We start from the raw sequence: 18,351 nt of genomic DNA, 5'->3' as shown, positions 1-18,351 counted from the left end.
ATTCACCTCTTCTACCTGGCAAGATTTTGAATGGCTCCAACAGTTCCCCACACTGCAGATGTTCTGAGGCAAGGTATGTCCTTCATCAAAATTAATGCAAGCAAAGTGCCACTTGTAGGCAAAGAATGGTTTGGCAGATGCTTGAGTGGATGTGAAATGGTCTCAATGGGACTCAGATTGTGTCATTGTTTTGGGGACATTGTTTCCCCCATATGATTTAAATGGAGTGAATGTGTTCAAAATTAAAAGAATTAGAAAGGTATATTCAGTACACTGAAATGTAAAACTAAATTGGAGGTGGAAAGACCAATTCAATAATCAAGTTCATCTCCTTGCAAATGCACCATATGGTTTCCAAACAGACAGTGAACTCAATACAAAACAGATGCTACATATAATTGCAGCCAAATACTATCGAAGATGCAGGGAAGTGCTCACATACTTCCCAAGGCTAACTAGTAATGTTGAAAAATGAGGTTTGAGAAACTATTATTGAAATCACACGGAAAAGAATGAAGAAATGTCATACAAAACAATCACTTAGGCGAAGATCTCCAAAGACTCACTCTCAAAAGCGTAACCCATTCTAGCTGGCATTTTCTTCCTCCAATCTGGGGGAGATTAACACCAATACTTTGAAACTTTAGCTCGTAGCAGCACACAAGCTAATTTCAATGAGATTTTTTATTGATGTAAGTTTAGAAGAACCACCCATTCCCCAGATAAAAAAACTAAACACTAAAATAACATTAATACAAGCACTTTAAGCCAAAATATAATGATAATGATGCAAATGTCACAAAATTGGAAACCCTGCTTATGAAGAGAGTGGCATAAATATTACTTTTCCCTACAGTTGGAATCAATATCTATAAAATTACATCAGCACATCCCACTATCAAATTAAAAATGTATAGTTAATATATTAATGGGTTGTATGGGGTGTTAGGGGAGGGGTAGTACCTCTGGTGGGGGACACGTGCTTCTTCTGGGGTAGTTTGCTCACTTTTGGCTCCCACCCTGCACTCACCTGTGGCTCCTAGAAGCTGTCAGCATGTGACAGCAGCCACACCCTGGGAAAGGCTTCAACTGGCCAGCTAAACCTGGCAAGGCTAGCTGATGGGCCTCAAACTCTTGGTGAGTTAGGGATTTCCCCTGCCTGCAAAGACAGGCTCTGGAGGATTGAGCAGACATGACCAATAGTGAGTCCAATGGTCAAGAAGGTGATTTCTGCATGTGCTGTAGAGGGAAGTGAGGGGCAGAAGGGGCACATCAACTTGGAAATGTAGCCCCTCTAGGAGAAGGAAAACTCTGATCCTAAACCTCTGTCACCTTGCAGGATATCTTTGGGAGAAGAAAAGGCTGAAGAGCAAACCCTACCCAAATCCAGAGTGGAGTCCCTTCTTAATCTAACACACATTTATGATGAATTGAATGGTGTCTTGTATGCCTCCTTCAAGCATCTCCTGCAGCCCAGCTGCTGTCAAACATATTGCTCTGCTTTCCTTTTTGGACCACATCAGCGAAGCCAAGAGGGGGGTCATGTTGTCTGGGCAGCCCAGGACCTCTTTACACACTGCCCAGGCTTGCGCCTTGGCAGGTCACTTTGGTGCTTCTACAGCAATGGTTTGACTTCACCCCAAAAGGTGCACTCCATTGTCTCTGGTGACACATGGATGCCCACAACAATGGGTGCAACAAGGGCATGCGTTAGCTAAGAATGTTGTGGACCTATAGGTGGAATATAATTTCAATTTAATTTTCTCTCCACAAGGAATACATTATGCATGTTTGTCAAATAGCCATTAATAGCATTTCCTCTGCTAGTAAAAGGGTAAGAGCACATGATTCAATGCCATGGAAAATTATTGTTATTACAAGGCAGTATCTAACAGTGACTTTGTGTTCTGCTTTTGCGATAGCAAAGCAGAGTCTTTAGGATCTCAGTCTTTGCCATCACCTGCTATCACATCATACTTTTCATAAACGTATAAAGTTATTTTTCTACCAACAGGATCATTGAAAATCAGTTTGCTTCAGGAACACAGTTCATCATCCCCTCCCTCCCAAGGCCAGCTGAATGAATAATTGATTTTTGATTCAGGAAGCACAAATTTAAATATTCCCTGGCGTTATGTGATTGAAGTATCTGAAAAGCAAATATTTTCCGAACAGTGCAGTGTCTGCAAGTTTTCTACATAAATTTTAAGAGAGATAATAGGCAAGCACATCTTACCTAAAACATTTGCTATTAAATGTCTCCCCTCTTAATCTAACACACATTTATGATGAATTGGCATTTAATAAATAGTTGCTCTTTGTATTTACGTAGCCATCTCTGATCAAGTAAGAATTCCTGGGGGGGGGGGGGGACGACGACGACCTAAACACTCCTCCTCTGTTTAAAGACCATGCAAGCCTTAAGGCAGCTGTGCCAAGACAAATGGTCATAACTAAAATCAAGTTGATTTGTAAGTTAAAGAAATATGACTTGGGTGTCCACTCCACCAAAATCAAAGGAAATAAAATGAAATGATAGATGGCTACAAAATAATCTAAAGGCCAAATTACACATGAGATATGTGATAGAACATTTCATTGTTTCCCTTCTTCTTGAAGGCAATCACAAGGGTCTCCAAATTTGATCACAGCGGTGGGAGAGTTTTAAGCTTTTCTCCTGCACTGTTTCCCTGACCTAAGTACTCCCCCCAATGAAAGCTGCTTTTCCTTGTGGTGGGGGGATACCACGGTAATCCAATCTTGTTGAAGGTGGATAATTGCCAAGTAAACTTTTTCAAATATGTATTTTCACATTGCATTTTTTGCCGATGCTCTATCTTTGGAGGCCAGCAGAGATTTAACGTTTGCTCATCCCTGCAAGAGCACACAGTCTATTTTTCCAGCACTTCAGCTTTCCAGCTCAAATTTGGCACTAGTCATGGTTAATGCTCACTATATTTGCTGTTACGCAAGTGAGAAGCAAACTGGTTTCAAAACCCAACAGTTGAGAGGAATGGTGCTTGTAATCTGACAGTGTACTCTTGAATGGTTATTAAAGGATTGAGAACAATGCGTGTGTACTGGAGCTTGTGAAGCTCGCAAATACTCTTGGCACTCTTCTATTAAACCCTCATGCTTTGTTATTCTAAAGAGCACTAAACTCACACAGGTTATAGAACAATGTGGGAGAACAATTCACAATGTGTGACCAATGTAGCTAATTTTTTTTTTTTAAAAAAAACACCTGTTTTATAGATTTATAGCACTTCTCGAACTTAATCCATTCTGGGAGTCCATTCGACTCCCAAAACCCTTCGAAAACCAAGGTGCGGCTTCTGGTTGGCTGCAGGAGCTTCCTGGACTCAAGTGGAAGCCACATCAGACGTTCAGCTTCTGAAAAACGTTCAAAAACCGGAACGCTTACTTCCGGGTTTGCGGTGTTTGGGAGCCGATTTGTCCAGAAGCCAAGTGTTTGAATACCAAGGTACCACTGTACTTGGATTTCACGCGATCCAAATGTTTTGGGTCTCCTGTAGGTTTCACTATACAGTTGTACCTCCGTTTATGTAACCCTCTGGTTACGTAAACTTCGGGATGCGCACACGCCAAAGCCGGAAGTATTTTACTGGGTTTCACCGTGCATGCATGCGCAGATGCGGTCCTCAGGTTGCGGAAACCTCAGGATTTGACCGGACCTCCTGAATGGATCCTGTCCACAACCAGACGTACCACTGTACTTAAAAAGAATGTCTCTGTTCCTGAAAGCAAGTAATCTATCTTTAAGAACTAGGGAGATATTAATTGCTTGACAATGCAACTCCGGCTTATGAAATCAATTTTGACCAGTTTTTAAGTATCTAAGGGCACTGAGAAGATTCAAAAGTATTCCATAGGGGAATGTGTGTGTGTGTGTGAGTGAGTGAGAGAGAGAGAGAAAGAGAGAGAGAGAGATTATATTATATAAACACATACAACAGAAGCAGTGTGCTTCCCAAGTAGCTTTTCAGGCAACAGCAAACTAGATGAAATTGCAAAATTAATTGGCAAGTCACAGACTTCCTGCTACCTGATTCTTGAATTTTGTCTTCCCATCAAAATTAAGTTGTAGGATTTTTCAGAAAATTTACTATGATTATGAGAAAGCATTTGGACAGAAATAGTTGTTTTCTTGTTAAAAATAATAAGATAAAGGAGAATGGGAGTGATTGCAATTTATTCCCTGGATGGACTGTTTGAATTAATGCGGATTCCTCTATATGAGTCGCACAACCTATTGTTGTTTTTAATGCAGTCGCACAAAAAATGGGCACAAAATTCAAAAATGAAATATCAATAAAACTGCATGGTGTAAGGGAAAATCTCTAAAATAGAGGGGCTGTTTTACCATTGTGGACGAAGTTTATGCTCTTTCAAAATTCTGTCCATCATTTAAAGCATGTAAAATGTTGCTGTAACATCAACAGCTGTAAAAACAGTGCCTTGCCAAAGGAGAAATGTGTTAGCATCACAGCTGCTTTGCTTAGGGAAAACATACTTTGCGTTTTGAGTTTTGAATCCAAAAGATGAACTCCAAAGTCCAAAAGATGAAATCCCATGTAAAACTTTTTTACTTGGCTTGACTTGGCTGCCACCTTCTGGGAATGTCTATGAACCATTGGGAAACTTGAGCATAGAATATAAAGATGACGAGCAAGCTGTCAAGTTATAATTAATTCAACATGAACACACTGAAATACCAGCAAAATAACATGAAGCAACAAACATTAGCAATCAGTCAAATTAAATATAGAACACTCTAAAGAGCATGGCAATGGTGGGAAATTTCAGAAACGGCTTTTATGCATTTATGATTAGTTCCACGGTCAACAGAATTCTGCCAGTAGGATAAAGCAGGGGCAAAATTAGGCTTTATTTCAACCAGGTCAACAACGCAGTTTGGCACCCACACACACCCACACACTTGCGTACACACACACACACACGTACACAGGCTGGAAGCCTCAATGGCGCCACTCTGGAGGCTTCACCTGGGGCAAAAATCCCAGCTAGTTCCCCTGCAGCTATGGCTCTGAATAAAGGGAATATGTGCTTCTGTCCCAAACCTTGTTACAATATTTCTCCCTCCCTCCTTCCCTGACTTTACACAGACTGAAATCAAGAGCAGATCTTAGGCTCACATGCTTCCACCACCTGGGACTCTGAATAGAATGCAACACAACAAACTTGTCTTTCCCATGGTTATCTGAACACAGGGTCTCCGGTAGCTCTGGATATTAAAACCCCTCTTTTATATCAATTTGAATATGTTGAGGAGAGAGGCCATACTTAGAAATCTATTCTGCTGCCTGGATCAGAAGTTATACGTATTTATAAGGAAAGGCAGGGGAGTATGAGGGAATGCTAGAGAACATGAAGCTTGTTCTAAATATCACTATGTGTAAAGGATAGGACAGAAACTAAACAGGTCATTGTGCTAAGGAATGCAAAGAAAAATAAAATAAACGAGTGTAGTTTATTTAGTGAGCAAAAGTTCTTGGAACACACACACACACACACACACACACACACACACACTCTAGTTGCGGACATGATCCGTTCTGGGGTGCCGTTCACACCTGAAAAGGCCACAACTAGAGCGGCGCTTCTGCGCAAGCGCAGAGCGCAATAGAACACTTCTGCGCATGCGCGATGCGGCAGGACACTTCTGGGTTTGCCACATTCGCAAGCTGAAAAGACGCAGCATGAACCTAACGCAACACGAGGTATGACTGTATATAAAAATGAATGAACCTGGGATCTTGCTAAGTAGTAAACGTGAGAAAAAGTATGAAGCATTTGGTATATTTACCATGGTCTGAAGCTGCTTCATTTTCCACATGCAACTCATAGTCATGACCCCTTTTCTTTGAAGAAGGCACTGCAAAGAGACTTCTAGAGGTCCTTGAACTCCCAAAAGTAACACCTTTTTTCCATCTAGGGTAGTACATGCTGGATAGGAGAAGATAACAATTGCTCCAATTAGCTACACTGCTAGCAAACTGTACTGGGGAAACAAGTGAACTACAGACATGAATACAGAAGCTTGCCCCCTTCTGCCTGCCCTGCAACAATCTCTCATATGGAAAACGTTACAATTTTAAAACCTTGAATAGGACAGCATTATGCTCCAGAAACTTTTCTGATGACCAAGGCCATCATGTAAGCAGGACAGAGAGATATTTTATCAACTCTGACAGATTAATGGACAGAAGAAAGTTTCATGTATTCATAAAAGGAATGACAGTCTTGGCTTGAGTAGCAGAAACATTGATGACATCTTGCTAAATTAAATAAGCTTGCATATGTTGCTAATCTATCCAGTTTTAATTTGATCCAGATCCACACAGACTCAAAGGCACCTGACATTCCTTTCCTTACACACCCTGCCAACAAAGCCAATTCCCTTCCCAGGAAACGAAGTTAGTCCCTGCGTCACCCTTAGGCCGGCCAATCCGGTCAACCAGAGGGTGCTCCATTTAAGCAGCCCACAGCCAGGGACTCGCCCCCTTTTCCTGGTTCCCGCTCGCAGTGTTCTTCAGCATAAATTGACATCTGAGGTCATTCCGTCAACTCTCTCCTTTAACATTCCATAATCCCAGTGACAAAACATAATACTTTCCTTCATATTTGCAATTGTGGGGTGGGGTGGGGGTGGGCTTTAGGAAATCTTTCCGCCTTCCATCATAAGCATATGCATTATGAGTTATTAACATACCATATTCAGAAAGTAAAATATAAATAAATTTAAAAATGTGAGTAAATGCCCACTGCGGTGTTACCACACCAGCAAATGTCACTTCAGTAACTGCAACCCCTAGAAATCTCAGTCACCTCAGTAACTGAGCGCTATGAATCTTTTGCTGCAACTTGTCCTACTTCTGCGATTTCACCAGGCGTTGCTCACATACTTGTGAGGATATTTTCACAATCATGAGGCCCCAAAACCTGCTTTAAAATGCCACAGCTGAAGTAGATATTCTTAGGAACCTGAATTCTCTGACCAATTAATTACACATTTCATGGTTTTTCTGCATTTCCACAGAGTTAAAGCAACCAGAAGGCTTTGCTAATAGGTTAATGTAGGTCTATATACATATCATATTATGATGGCCTTGCATGATAGAGTCACTGCTTTTCAAGGGAGAAATTATTATCTGACCTGGCCAGATTAGTCACTGCATGGCTGAGCTAGCATGTGAACATATTAAGCACTGTTGCTGAATATAATAAATAACAAACAATTACTTGTACCTAGTTTTTCCAGAAGCTTGACCACAGCACTAGCAGTGGGGGGAATCACACATCCATGCATGTCTCCATGCACCAACCTTGCCAAGTTAAAATCTGTTACTCTGCAATTAATAATATAGGGGGGGGGAGAGAATATGTGAGAGACAGCATGTGCAGCACGTGTATGTAAAAATATAGAAATAAATGCTCATTTATTAACACACACAAACTATAATGGGGTGGTGTAAGCTAGAGTACATGCTCATGAAAAACTATAGCTTTATTAACCCATTTTCTCTCTGCAGCATTGTAGCTGCATCCACTGAATGTACATAAATGCTTCCACTATATTTTGGAATTGCCATTACCAATTTGGTTTGAAGCAGAACATCACTTCCAGAGAAACTTTGTCCCCTTGCCTCTCAATAGTTAAGAAAATTCTCACTTCCTCATCTGCTACATATTAAATATCTGCTTATACTCAGGTCAGTTCTCCTGGATTTTTTTTAAAGTAATGAAATGAATAATAGCTTTGAATAATAGCTTAGGCAATTAGACTCCATAAAGGGTAAAAACAAGAAAGTAGACCACAATTTGTCAGGCCAAACTGGAACATACGTAAATTAAATCCTTTATCTATCAAAGCCAAATTAATGGATGCCGTATATATTTTGCTGTCAAATTATTTTCAAAATTAGGAACTGGGAATTATGCCTAGGCTAGGATAAGGATTAAATTAAAACCCACTTTCTTTTGTTTTAAGAGAACAGTCAGCTGTGTTGATGCTTGAAGGCATGCATTTACAGCTGTTGCAAACTAGGTGGGTGGGGGGCACCTCATAGAGGGTTGGGTGTGGCTTAGAAAACATATAGGTTTGGTTCGTACATTAAGAGAAATATACTCATTGACTGCATTCATATGTCATAGTAACCCAATGATAAACAGTTCACCATGAATGCAGAGATTATGCCCACTTTGCTCCCTGTTGGCTAATGAGAAGGCATAGCAAACCATAATCCTTGGCTTAGCACCAGGGGCGAGTGAAGGCGTTGTGACACCCAGGGCGGCAAACCGCTATGTACGGCACATGTGTGGCGTTGCTGCGTACAGCGCATGCGGTGTACGTAGCGACACCACACAAGCGCCATACATAGCTGTTTGCCAGCAGTGCCGCTCCAGCGCCTTACAGACGGTGCTGGGATCCTCTGCCCACAGCTGTAGCAGCGATGGAGGGATCCCACCGCTGTCCATACGACGCTTGAGAGGCACCGGCAGCAAACCGCTATGTACAGCGCATGCGTGCGACGCCGCACATGCGCTGTACATAGCAGTTTGCCGCCGGTGTCGGGATCCTCAGCTTGTGGCTGCAGCCGTGAACGGAGGATCCTCCACATGCTGCTGCGGTGACGCGGTGGCTGCTCGCAACACTGCGAGTCCCTGCAGGGTGCCTTCTTGTCACCCCCCAACATGGCACCCAGGGTGAACTGCCCCCCGCTGCAACGTCACTGCTTAGCACTATATTTGGACTGAACCACAATGGTCAATGGTCAAGCCAAGAACTAACTTTGGCTTCAGAACACAGTTTGGTGCAAAACCTATCGCAATCTCCAGTTTGAATGTAATACTAAGCCAAGGGTCATGGTTTGTTGCTCCCACTTGCTAGAACAGGAGCAATCTCCGCATTCACAGCAAACTATTACCGTAACCATGACATACACTGACATGCAAATATGTACAGTCATACCTCAGTTTAAGTACGCTTCAGTTTGAGTACTTTCAGTTTAAGTACTCAGTGGACCCGTCTGGAACGGATTAATCCACTTTCCATTACTTTCAATGGGAAAGTTCACTTCAGGTTAAGTATGCTTCAGGTTAAGTTCAGACTTCCAGTACCAATTGTGTACTTAAACCGAGGTACCACTGTACTTTAATCCACACATTCAGTCATTTGTCATTTTGATACAGATATTACAAATGTATTAAAAACGAAATGAAGTAAGCAAATTTAAATATTTTTGACTGCAGGGGGAATGGGGAATCAGCAAGTCATCTCCCCTCCCTTTCACTGGTGGCTGCAACATCTGGATCCAAGCCCATATGAATCCACATTTTCTGGAGACTGAATAGCATTTAACTTGCCCATTCACATCTTTCTCTGGTTTCACAGCATTCAGTATTTTGCTTGTGTATGACTCTTTACTGAGGTGAAGGAGAAGACCATGAATTTTAGGATTCTCATTGAGCTTTACAATTTCATCTATAACCTAGAAAATAAAAGAAGGTTAAGAAATCAGGATTTTAAAATGATCAGCTTGAAGGACATTATCAAGTATTAGATTTTTAATATATAATGAAAACTGGATCATTGATAAATGGAATCAGACATGATGTTTCGCTTGCAGAAACTGAAAGAATATAGCAAAAATACGCTCACTATTATGATCATGTGTTGCTGTAAAAGTCCACCTTTGGGCACTTGAACACTCCTCTGGCTATCATTCAGAGCAATGAAATGTATAGTACCATAACTGCTACATCCCACAGTACAGTTGTGAGTCAGTACTATATTAGTCTAAAGATACCACAATAGGCTGAAGATGGGTGGGAGCTGGTCAAGTAGGGGATCACAGCACAGATACAGATATACAGTATTTCTCAGAACTAGAAGGAACCTGCAACAACCCACAAGGGAAGGACATGGTCGCAGGCCAATTGCAAATTTATTATTTGAAACATGCCATTTATTAAGTGAAAATGAGACAGCAAAGATAAAAAAAATCATCATGGCAAGGAAGAATATTGAATGTACAGTGGTACCTCGACTTACGAACAACTCGGCAACCGAATTTTTCGACTTATGAAGGGGGGTAATGGCCGCACACTTACGAATGTCTCGACATCTGGGGGAAAACCACGGCGGTTTTAGATAGGGATTTTTTCGACTTGAGAATTTTTAGATAGGGTTGCTTTGACTTACGAATTTTTCTGTTTCCAATGCATTCCTATGGGGAATCGTGTTTCCAATGGCATTTTTCGATTTACGAATTTTTCGACCTACGAAGGTGCCTTCGGAACGGATTAAATTCGGAAGTTGAGGCACCATTGTGTAATGCTTCCAAAATGTGGGCATACAATTTTAACAGAGTAGATTATTTCTACCACATAGGCAAACGTCTTCTATTTCTTCTGTGGAATATTCTGCACACTTAAGAACAATACATGGGGAAGAAGCTTGCCCCATGGTCAGCGGGAACAGTCTGCCTCATGAAAGCAGCTCTAGGATAGGGGAATAGGTTTCTAACACTAACATCAAGCTAAGGTGGTAGGATTGGCAGGGGTGGCAACCTCCCCTCCACCCACTCTGCCTCCTCTCCTCCCACCTTCTTTGTAGCTCCTGCAACCACCACTAGCTGCTCCTGCTTCTCTCCCTCATGCCCCCACCAGCACAATGTCTCTCCCTTCTCAGAGCATGAGACACTGTGGGATGACCAGGCAAGAGAGCCTCAAAGAACTTTGTAGAAGTTTTAATTCCTCTCCATTGTTAGAAGACCTGTTGATATTGTAAGTGCAGGTTATGACAGCTACTTAGGTAGGAATAAATAACTGCAGATTGAAAGCTCAGCCTTATTAATATTCTACTGTATTTGTAATGGTCTTAAAATGCAATATAACATACTATAACTAAACATAGCAGATTTCTTATTGAAATAATGGCTGGGTGAGAAACCTACAATCAAACAGCAGGCAGCCCTCAACACAGCTCAAGTATTCAGAGATAATGTAAATCTGTAGGCAAATGCAATACATAATATATTATTAACAGGGGTGAGCTGAGGACTGAAGACTATCAATCTCAACTTTGAATTCCTGTGTTATTTTTAGAAAGAGTCATGCTATCCTTAACTACTTCAATGGGACTAAAGATGCAATCCATGGGACTCCAACTCATGCCTACTCAGTACGTTCTACTTAATACAATGGGTCTTACTCCTAGGTAACTGGGGTTACCTCTGAGTAAACATTCCTTAGGAGTAAGAGTGTGCTATTGTGCTCATGTCCTGTTTTTAGGCTTCCCAAATGCAGGGCTGCTGTTATGGGTATTCAGTTGCAAAACTAACTGTACTTACTCACAAGGATGTAGTCCTCTGCACACTTACACTGAACCCCACTGAACTTGTGGACTTATTTCTCAGATGCATAGACTCAGGCAGGACACTTCAATGATATTTGCGAATATATGTGCTTTGGATCATACTATTAGGCAGTTTACAGGCATGTACCATAGACAGTGCTGGAGGTGTGTGTGGAACCACACATATAAAGAGTTTTCCTCGTATTTCAAGAAGCACCTCTGGAATGAGGTGGGCAGAAGAATTTTGCGGCCCCTCCTTCTCCGGGCAGCCCTTCAAATCCCCCAAGAAGCAGATGAGTAACTATATAACCTTTAAAAGACATCTGAAGGCAGACCTACATAGGTAAACTTTTTAAGGTTTAATGGTATTTTTTTATGTATGTTGGAAGCCACCCAAAGTGGCTGGGGCAACCCAGTCAGATAGGTGGGGTACATATAAACTGTTGTTGTTGTTGTTGTTGTTGTTGTTGTTGTTGTTGTTGTTAAACCTCCTGAATGTGATGGACTATGATGCAGAGGGAATAAGAGGATAGTGAGAGATCCTCTCATGGAAGGTGCCTCTACATAAATTTTCAGCAAGTTTTCCCGCACCACAGCCCAGCCGAGCTCATCCTGGAGGACCCTCAAACTTCAGGTAAAGCCTTTGGAAGCTGCTGGGGGAAAGGAGGGGTAGGAAAGCCAACAACCCTTTTCTATGAGCTTTTTTTCTGAATTCAATCAATTAGCCATTCAGCACTACTGCATAGGGGGAAGCCCTAAATTAATAAATTATTACCTCATGTTCAGTATAGTTGCGAGGGAGACAAATATGAACAATATTCAGGCCAATCTGCAAAGAAAAATGGGAAAAAATATTTGCTATAAAGCCCAATAATAGCTCAGTTTAATTTGGAATAAACAAGTATTTCCATACTCTCACCTCTTCAGCAATGTTTTTGATAATTTCTTGCCCCAGATCATCATCGCCAACCTTGAAGGGATTAAAGAAAAGTAAAAATGGAACTGTAACAAGTTAGAAATGGTGTCAAAGAAAATGAGACTGTAAACGATTTGGACCTAAATAAAAAATTGCAATCAATACTTGATCAGAAATTTGCAACTGGGTAAGAAATATGATTTACTGAACTGAATGGAAATGGTGAGTTTCTTGATATTACCAGGAGTATGTTGCACAATCAAGCACCTTTGGGCAAATTCTTGGCACTGAGTAGCTTGGCTTTGCAAGCCTTGTTCCCAGTTTAAAAACCTATCCCTGATGCTTGAACATTATTGTGGTTATATAGAAGTGAAGCAATCCTTGACAAGATACAAATGGAAACATACTAGCTTGACTTCCCAGAGCATTCCATAGAAAATTAGAGTACAGTACTGTACTGGGAAGTAGTACAGAGCATTATAGTGTTTGGTATGTTTTCAGGATGCCAGTAGCCTTACTGCGAGAAATCACATTGGTGGGTTATTTTGTACAGAAGAGTTATTTAGTTATCAAATCCAGCTTTGAGTAAGAAATCAATGTTTTAATTTGAACTACTCTTGCACCCCCAGCCCAATTTATCTCGAATCAGGTTGTTGGAAAGATAAAAATGAGATAGGCCACGTATTCCGCTGTGAGCTTCTTTGAGGAAGGGCAAAGTATGAATATTTAAGAATAGTAAAGGTAATATCTCCCGAAGGTTAGATACAGAACAATCCTCTTACTCGGGAGTGGGTGAGTTGATATCCAGTGTAGCCCCAGAAGAAAATATTCCACTTGTACCAATTTCCTTGCTCAAGCTTCAGCTCAGCATGCTGGAGAGCCTCCCTGTCCTCAGAACCATCAGCACCCTTAACAAATTACAGTTCTCAAGATCCAATACAGGGAAGCCATGATAACTGAAGTAGTGTAAGAGTGCTTTAATAGAACTGCAGAGTTAGAAGGGACTCTGAGGATCATCTAGACTAACTCCCTGCAATGCAGGAATATGCAGCTGCCCCATATCAGCACCACACTCTAACCAACTGAGCTACTGTATGGTGTGGATGTGACCAAGATTTTCAGAAGCTGTATCAGGAAGACCATACAAGAAGATTTCTATTTAGGGGAAGTAACATTAAAGATTGTGAAATGGAAAAGTTAAGTCCAGCAGAAATATGGTTTCAACAGCTTCTACTACTGGCCATGTTAGGGATTATGGGGCTTGTGGTTTAGCAACATCTGGAGGCCAAAGGTTCCTCACACTATCAAATATACCCAATAATGCATTTGTCTGGTTTAAAGTAGCTCTGTAGTTAAGAAGATGTTATGGTGTGCAAGATAAATTGCCATTCACAGATCTAGATCTGTTTTCATAAAGTACTGGTTTGTTGTTTCACTTCTGAAATCATAATCTATAGGGTTTTACCTGTACAACAGCAAGTGCAGGTTTAAATGTAGGATGCTGTCTCTGCAGTAAATTCAGGGCTTTCCTTGAACTCCCAATGATTTCACTTTTAAAAATAAAAATATGATCTGTATTAGTATATAACTTTATTTCCACGATCTCACCAGCTAGCATATTACCTTTGTGGATTACCCACAAAGACAATTGCTCATTTTCAGCATATCGTGAGCCAATATGCAATATCTAGCAACTTCAAAATACCAAAAATATCATCCAATCCTACAGCAACAGTTAAGATATAAAGGCTACAATCCTAAGCACACTTACTCCCATGTACAGTAAGTCCCATTGAAGATACATCAGATTTACACAGAAAGTCTTTGTTTTCTGAATGTTATTCACATTATAAGTAAACACTTATTTAAAACATTTTTATCTGTTTAGCCAAAAAGGCCCCCGGGCAGCTTACAAAGATAAGCAGTATGACCACTACAATGTTATCTCCGGTTATGAACTTAATTCGTTCCAGGGGTCCATTCTTAAACCAAAACTGTTCATACCCTGAGGTGCGCTTTCACTAAAGGGGCCGGATCGCTGTCGGCGTGTGACTTCTGCTCATATCCCAGGGCAAAGTTTGCTACCAGGAGCATCTACTTCCGGGTTAGTGGAACTCGTTACCTGAAGCGTTCGTAAGGAGGACGGTACGTAACCCGAGGTTCCGCTGTAGTTTTGGCCTGTAATTTGTTCTATACCAAGGTTCACTAGTATACGATATATATCTGTATATTTGGTCTTCAATGACTGATTTCCCAGTACAAAATACCCCTGAGCTATGTTATTTATGAATGAGACACACATGTGCAAAAGTGCACCATCATAGGAGCAGAAAAAGCTGCCTAATACCCAATCAAACCACTGGTCCAACTTGCTCAGTACAGCTATACCAGGCATCCCCAAACTGCGACCCTCCAGATGTTTTGGCCTACAACTCCCATGATCCCTAGCTAACAGGACCAGTAGTTGGGGAAGATGGGAATGGTAGTCCAAAACATCTGGAGGGTCGAAGTTTGGGGGTGCCTGGTCTATACTGACTGGCAGCAGCTCTCTTGGATTTTAAGCAGGGTTTTCTCCCAGCCATAGCTGGGGATGCTGGAGATTGAATATGGACCTTCTGCATGCAAAGCAGATGCTCTACCATTGACTCATGGCCCTGCTCCTAATACACATACACTGAAGAAGTGTGCATGCACACGAAAGCTCATACCAAAATAAAAACTTAGTTGGTCTTTAAGGTGCTACTGAAGGATTTTTTTTATTTTACACATAATACTGTTACATAGTTCCCTAATCTCAGAGCAGTGTGAGAGTCCAGGAGCTCCAGGGGCTCCCCCGCGGCCTGTGTTTCCTTTGGCAATGAGGCACAGCAGACTGTAGTGTTTTTTATGATATATGACTTATTTACACACATATACAATTTGAGCCTAGGATGGAGGGGTTTAAGGCATGAAACTTCAAGTCGGCTCCATTTCCCCCATTGCTCCAGCCTCCAATTCAAACTTTGTGCTCTGACCCTGCTTGCCACATTTAACAGACAGACACATTTTCCCCTCCCACTTACATCATCCCAAACTGAAATCCTTAATCTCTCTTCTAAAAACTCTGGCATTCTCTTCTGCTAACTCCCCAGAGCTTAGGGCAGGGCTCCACCCATTTGTGGCTGGCACATAGTCTTCGCTTTGCTGATGGCTTATCTCTCTGTCTGTGTGCTCTGTTAACAACTCATACTTAGCAGCCATTATCAGGCTGGCCTGTATTTTTACACTGCTAAATTCAGTCAAGCATTGATTAAACTCCAACATTTACCAAATCCAGGAATTATGGGTGGCTTGCACCCACAAACTCCGGCACCCACCAATGCATAACAATACATTATAGATGGAGGGTGATCAGATGCAAAAAGAAAAGAAAAAAGGCCAAGGCTCCTACAGTTTTAGTAGTTGTGTAGTTGTAGGAGTTTGTACACCTGCTGAAACTGCATATTCTACACAACTGTTAAAAGTATAGGAGCCCTTTTCCCTTCTGCATATCACGCTTCATCTATTAACATAAAGCCAGAGCTCATGCTTTATGAAACCAAGGTGTCCAACTGATGCTGCCTTGGGAAACCTTGATCCCAAGGTGTTAGTATCTCGAGAGGAGGTTCTTTCTGCACATATACCAGAAGCGTGTTCCTGTGCAAACCTGTATTTGTCTACTCAAAAGTCCCATTGCATTCAGTGGAACTTACCCCCTAGTAAGTCACCACAGGACTGCAGCCTTAGCATAGCAAACTGAGAAGATTCTGCCCTGCAGAGCTATTCAAGAGAGGCATTACTCCTTTAACACCACCAGTCTTAATTTGATTACTTGGAAGCAAATTTCAATGAGCTGAGTTTGGCTGACTTCTAAGTAAACATGCTTACATTTATACTGTACAAGTTTCAAAAAAGGCTGAATTTCTAGGACTGCCAACCTTTTCATCATCTAATATACATTTAGCAAAAGAAGCTATTTTTTTCTGCCACAGAGAACAATTTATGGAGATATACTTCCAAGAGATTAACTGCTACCTGTTAAGGGAGACTTAAAGGATAAGGAGTTTTTTACAATAAAAAAAAAATCGAGTGCTGCATACAGCGATGGCTGAAAGCCAAAGTAGGTTGGATAGCCATGTCTATGTGGCAATTCTGAAAACGGCAAGTGCCCTCACAGGATTCAGTCACTTGATTTTATTATTGTGTTTTTCACTGGGTTGTAAATCATCTTTGGGATTTATTATATTTCAATTTATATGTAGATTTATTTATTTTATAGCTATCTATCTGTTGGCATCCGTCTTTCTCGAGAGACGATGGAAGAGAGAGAGCGCGAATCTATAAATAATGGGGGGGGGTGTCTTAAGAGAGATATAAATAAGCAACTTCCATTGAACCTAAATGAACTCCGATTTGAGTTAGTACCGCTCTGGAAGCCGGGAGAGCTCACGGGGCCAATAGGAAGCCGCACTTCCCGCTTCTTCCCAGCGGATTGGCTCCCGGAGATGCCACTCCCTCCTTGCCCCCCTTCTCCTCCGCAATGCATCTGCGTTATTGCATCAGACACAACAGCCAGCCCGGAGGCGGAGCCCTCCTCCCCACGTGGAGGCAAGGGGCCGAGTGCCGGCTACGAACTAGAAGCGCTGCCAGCGGGACCAGGCACTTTTCTCCTTCTTGCCTTCCCGCCCCCACTTTCCGCAAAAGGGAAAAGGGGAACCGTCCGCTTACCTGGCCGCCGAGCTTCGTTGCCCTCTGCTGCCGGACCCTCGCTGCTTGTCCAGGCGGCCCCACGTGCCGCAGATGCCCCGGGGGAGCAGGAGCGCGCCTGGGCAGCCGCTTCCAGGGCGCAGCGGAGGCAGAGCCCCGCAGCCGACCTTCTTCCCGCCGTGCTTGGCTGCAGCCTGTGTCGCCGGTCTCCACACCAGGCGACGGAGGACAGAGAGCCTCATCGCTGCGAGAGGAAGGACGCGAGGGAAGCTGCTGCCGCTGCAGCTGGCGGGGAGGAGGAGTTGTTGGCTTCTGGGGAAGGACGTGGCGCGGGGAGGGGCGCCCGACGGGCAAAGCGTGGCCGGCTCCAAGAAATGCTTTAGAAAGGCGGGGCCCAGCGGAGCCCCGGCGCCTCGCTTGCACCTTCGGGCATCGAGTCGTCCTCAAAGCTCCTCTCAGGTGGTGAGCGAGCGGGTTGCCATCTCCAGCGGACCCTGGGCAAGTGCCATGGCCCTCGCTTCCCCTGAGCGAGCGTCGTCACTTGGAAACATTGGCCTTATAAATGTTAGCCCAGTGCCAACTAACTTGGAAATCTATTCCACGGAAAGCAGCTGGCCTTACTTCAAAGGAAATGGGACGAGGATAAATATTTGGTAATTAAAACTGCCAACCACCGCTTTAGCGTCTGCTGCTGCTGCTTAGAGAATCTTCCTTTGAACTTGAAGATCATCTCGCCCGGCCGGCAGCAGACTCTGGCTTTTCCCACAGCGTTGTGCCTTTTCTGGGGCATTGTGGGAAATGAAATTTGAAATGGTGGTCACCTACCACTGGTTACAGGGGGCCCAGGACACTTGGCACCAATTAGTAGGAAGAAAGGCTGTTGCATGATCAGTAGGATACTCAAGAGCAGGCATCCCCAAACTCAGCCCTCCGGATGTCTTGGGACTACAGCTCCCATCATCCCTAGCTAACAGGACTAGTGGCCAGAGATGATGGGAATTGTAGTCCCAAAACATCTGGAGGTCCGAGTTTGGGGATGCCTGCCTCAAGAGTTTTGAAGAAGCCCTTTGGCAAGGAGGGGAAATGGTTCTTTCTTAATAAAAGCTGGTGCTAGAGCTCACAAAAGCATCTGCCCATGTTTCTACGCTTTTATTGGTGCTTCGTCTGTGCCTCAGTGCCAGTGGTCCCAAGTCAGGCATGCTTCTTGTCTTCCTAAACCACAGTGGCCTACCACTATACAGATACTATGTTCATTTTTCTACTCTGGGAGAACCTGTCATACTCCTAGCCTATGAACCAGAGTGATATT

General features: G+C 42.7%; 1 protein-coding gene across 1 annotated transcript in view; it reads right to left on the bottom strand.

Moving 5' to 3' along the window:
* Nucleotides 1-17,584, bottom strand: part of MTHFD1L (methylenetetrahydrofolate dehydrogenase (NADP+ dependent) 1 like) — a 112,035-nt gene extending 94,451 nt beyond the window's left edge. Inside the window, exons 1-7 of the mRNA XM_035108760.2 lie at nucleotides 17,064-17,584; nucleotides 13,783-13,867; nucleotides 12,321-12,371; nucleotides 12,177-12,230; nucleotides 9,409-9,533; nucleotides 7,291-7,391; nucleotides 5,849-5,988 (exon numbers count right to left, since the gene is read on the bottom strand). Coding sequence (XP_034964651.2) covers nucleotides 5,849-5,988; nucleotides 7,291-7,391; nucleotides 9,409-9,533; nucleotides 12,177-12,230; nucleotides 12,321-12,371; nucleotides 13,783-13,867; nucleotides 17,064-17,284 — 777 coding nt within the window. The 5' untranslated portion in view covers nucleotides 17,285-17,584. The remainder of the gene's footprint in view (nucleotides 1-5,848; nucleotides 5,989-7,290; nucleotides 7,392-9,408; nucleotides 9,534-12,176; nucleotides 12,231-12,320; nucleotides 12,372-13,782; nucleotides 13,868-17,063) is intronic.
* Nucleotides 17,585-18,351: the final 767 nt, after the last annotated feature.

This window comes from Zootoca vivipara, chromosome 3 (assembly GCF_963506605.1).
Source record: "Zootoca vivipara chromosome 3, rZooViv1.1, whole genome shotgun sequence".
NCBI classification, from domain to species: Eukaryota; Metazoa; Chordata; class Lepidosauria; order Squamata; family Lacertidae; genus Zootoca; species Zootoca vivipara.
The sequence above is the reverse complement of the archived record's forward strand: the minus strand, read 5'-3'. Positions and strand labels throughout refer to the sequence as shown.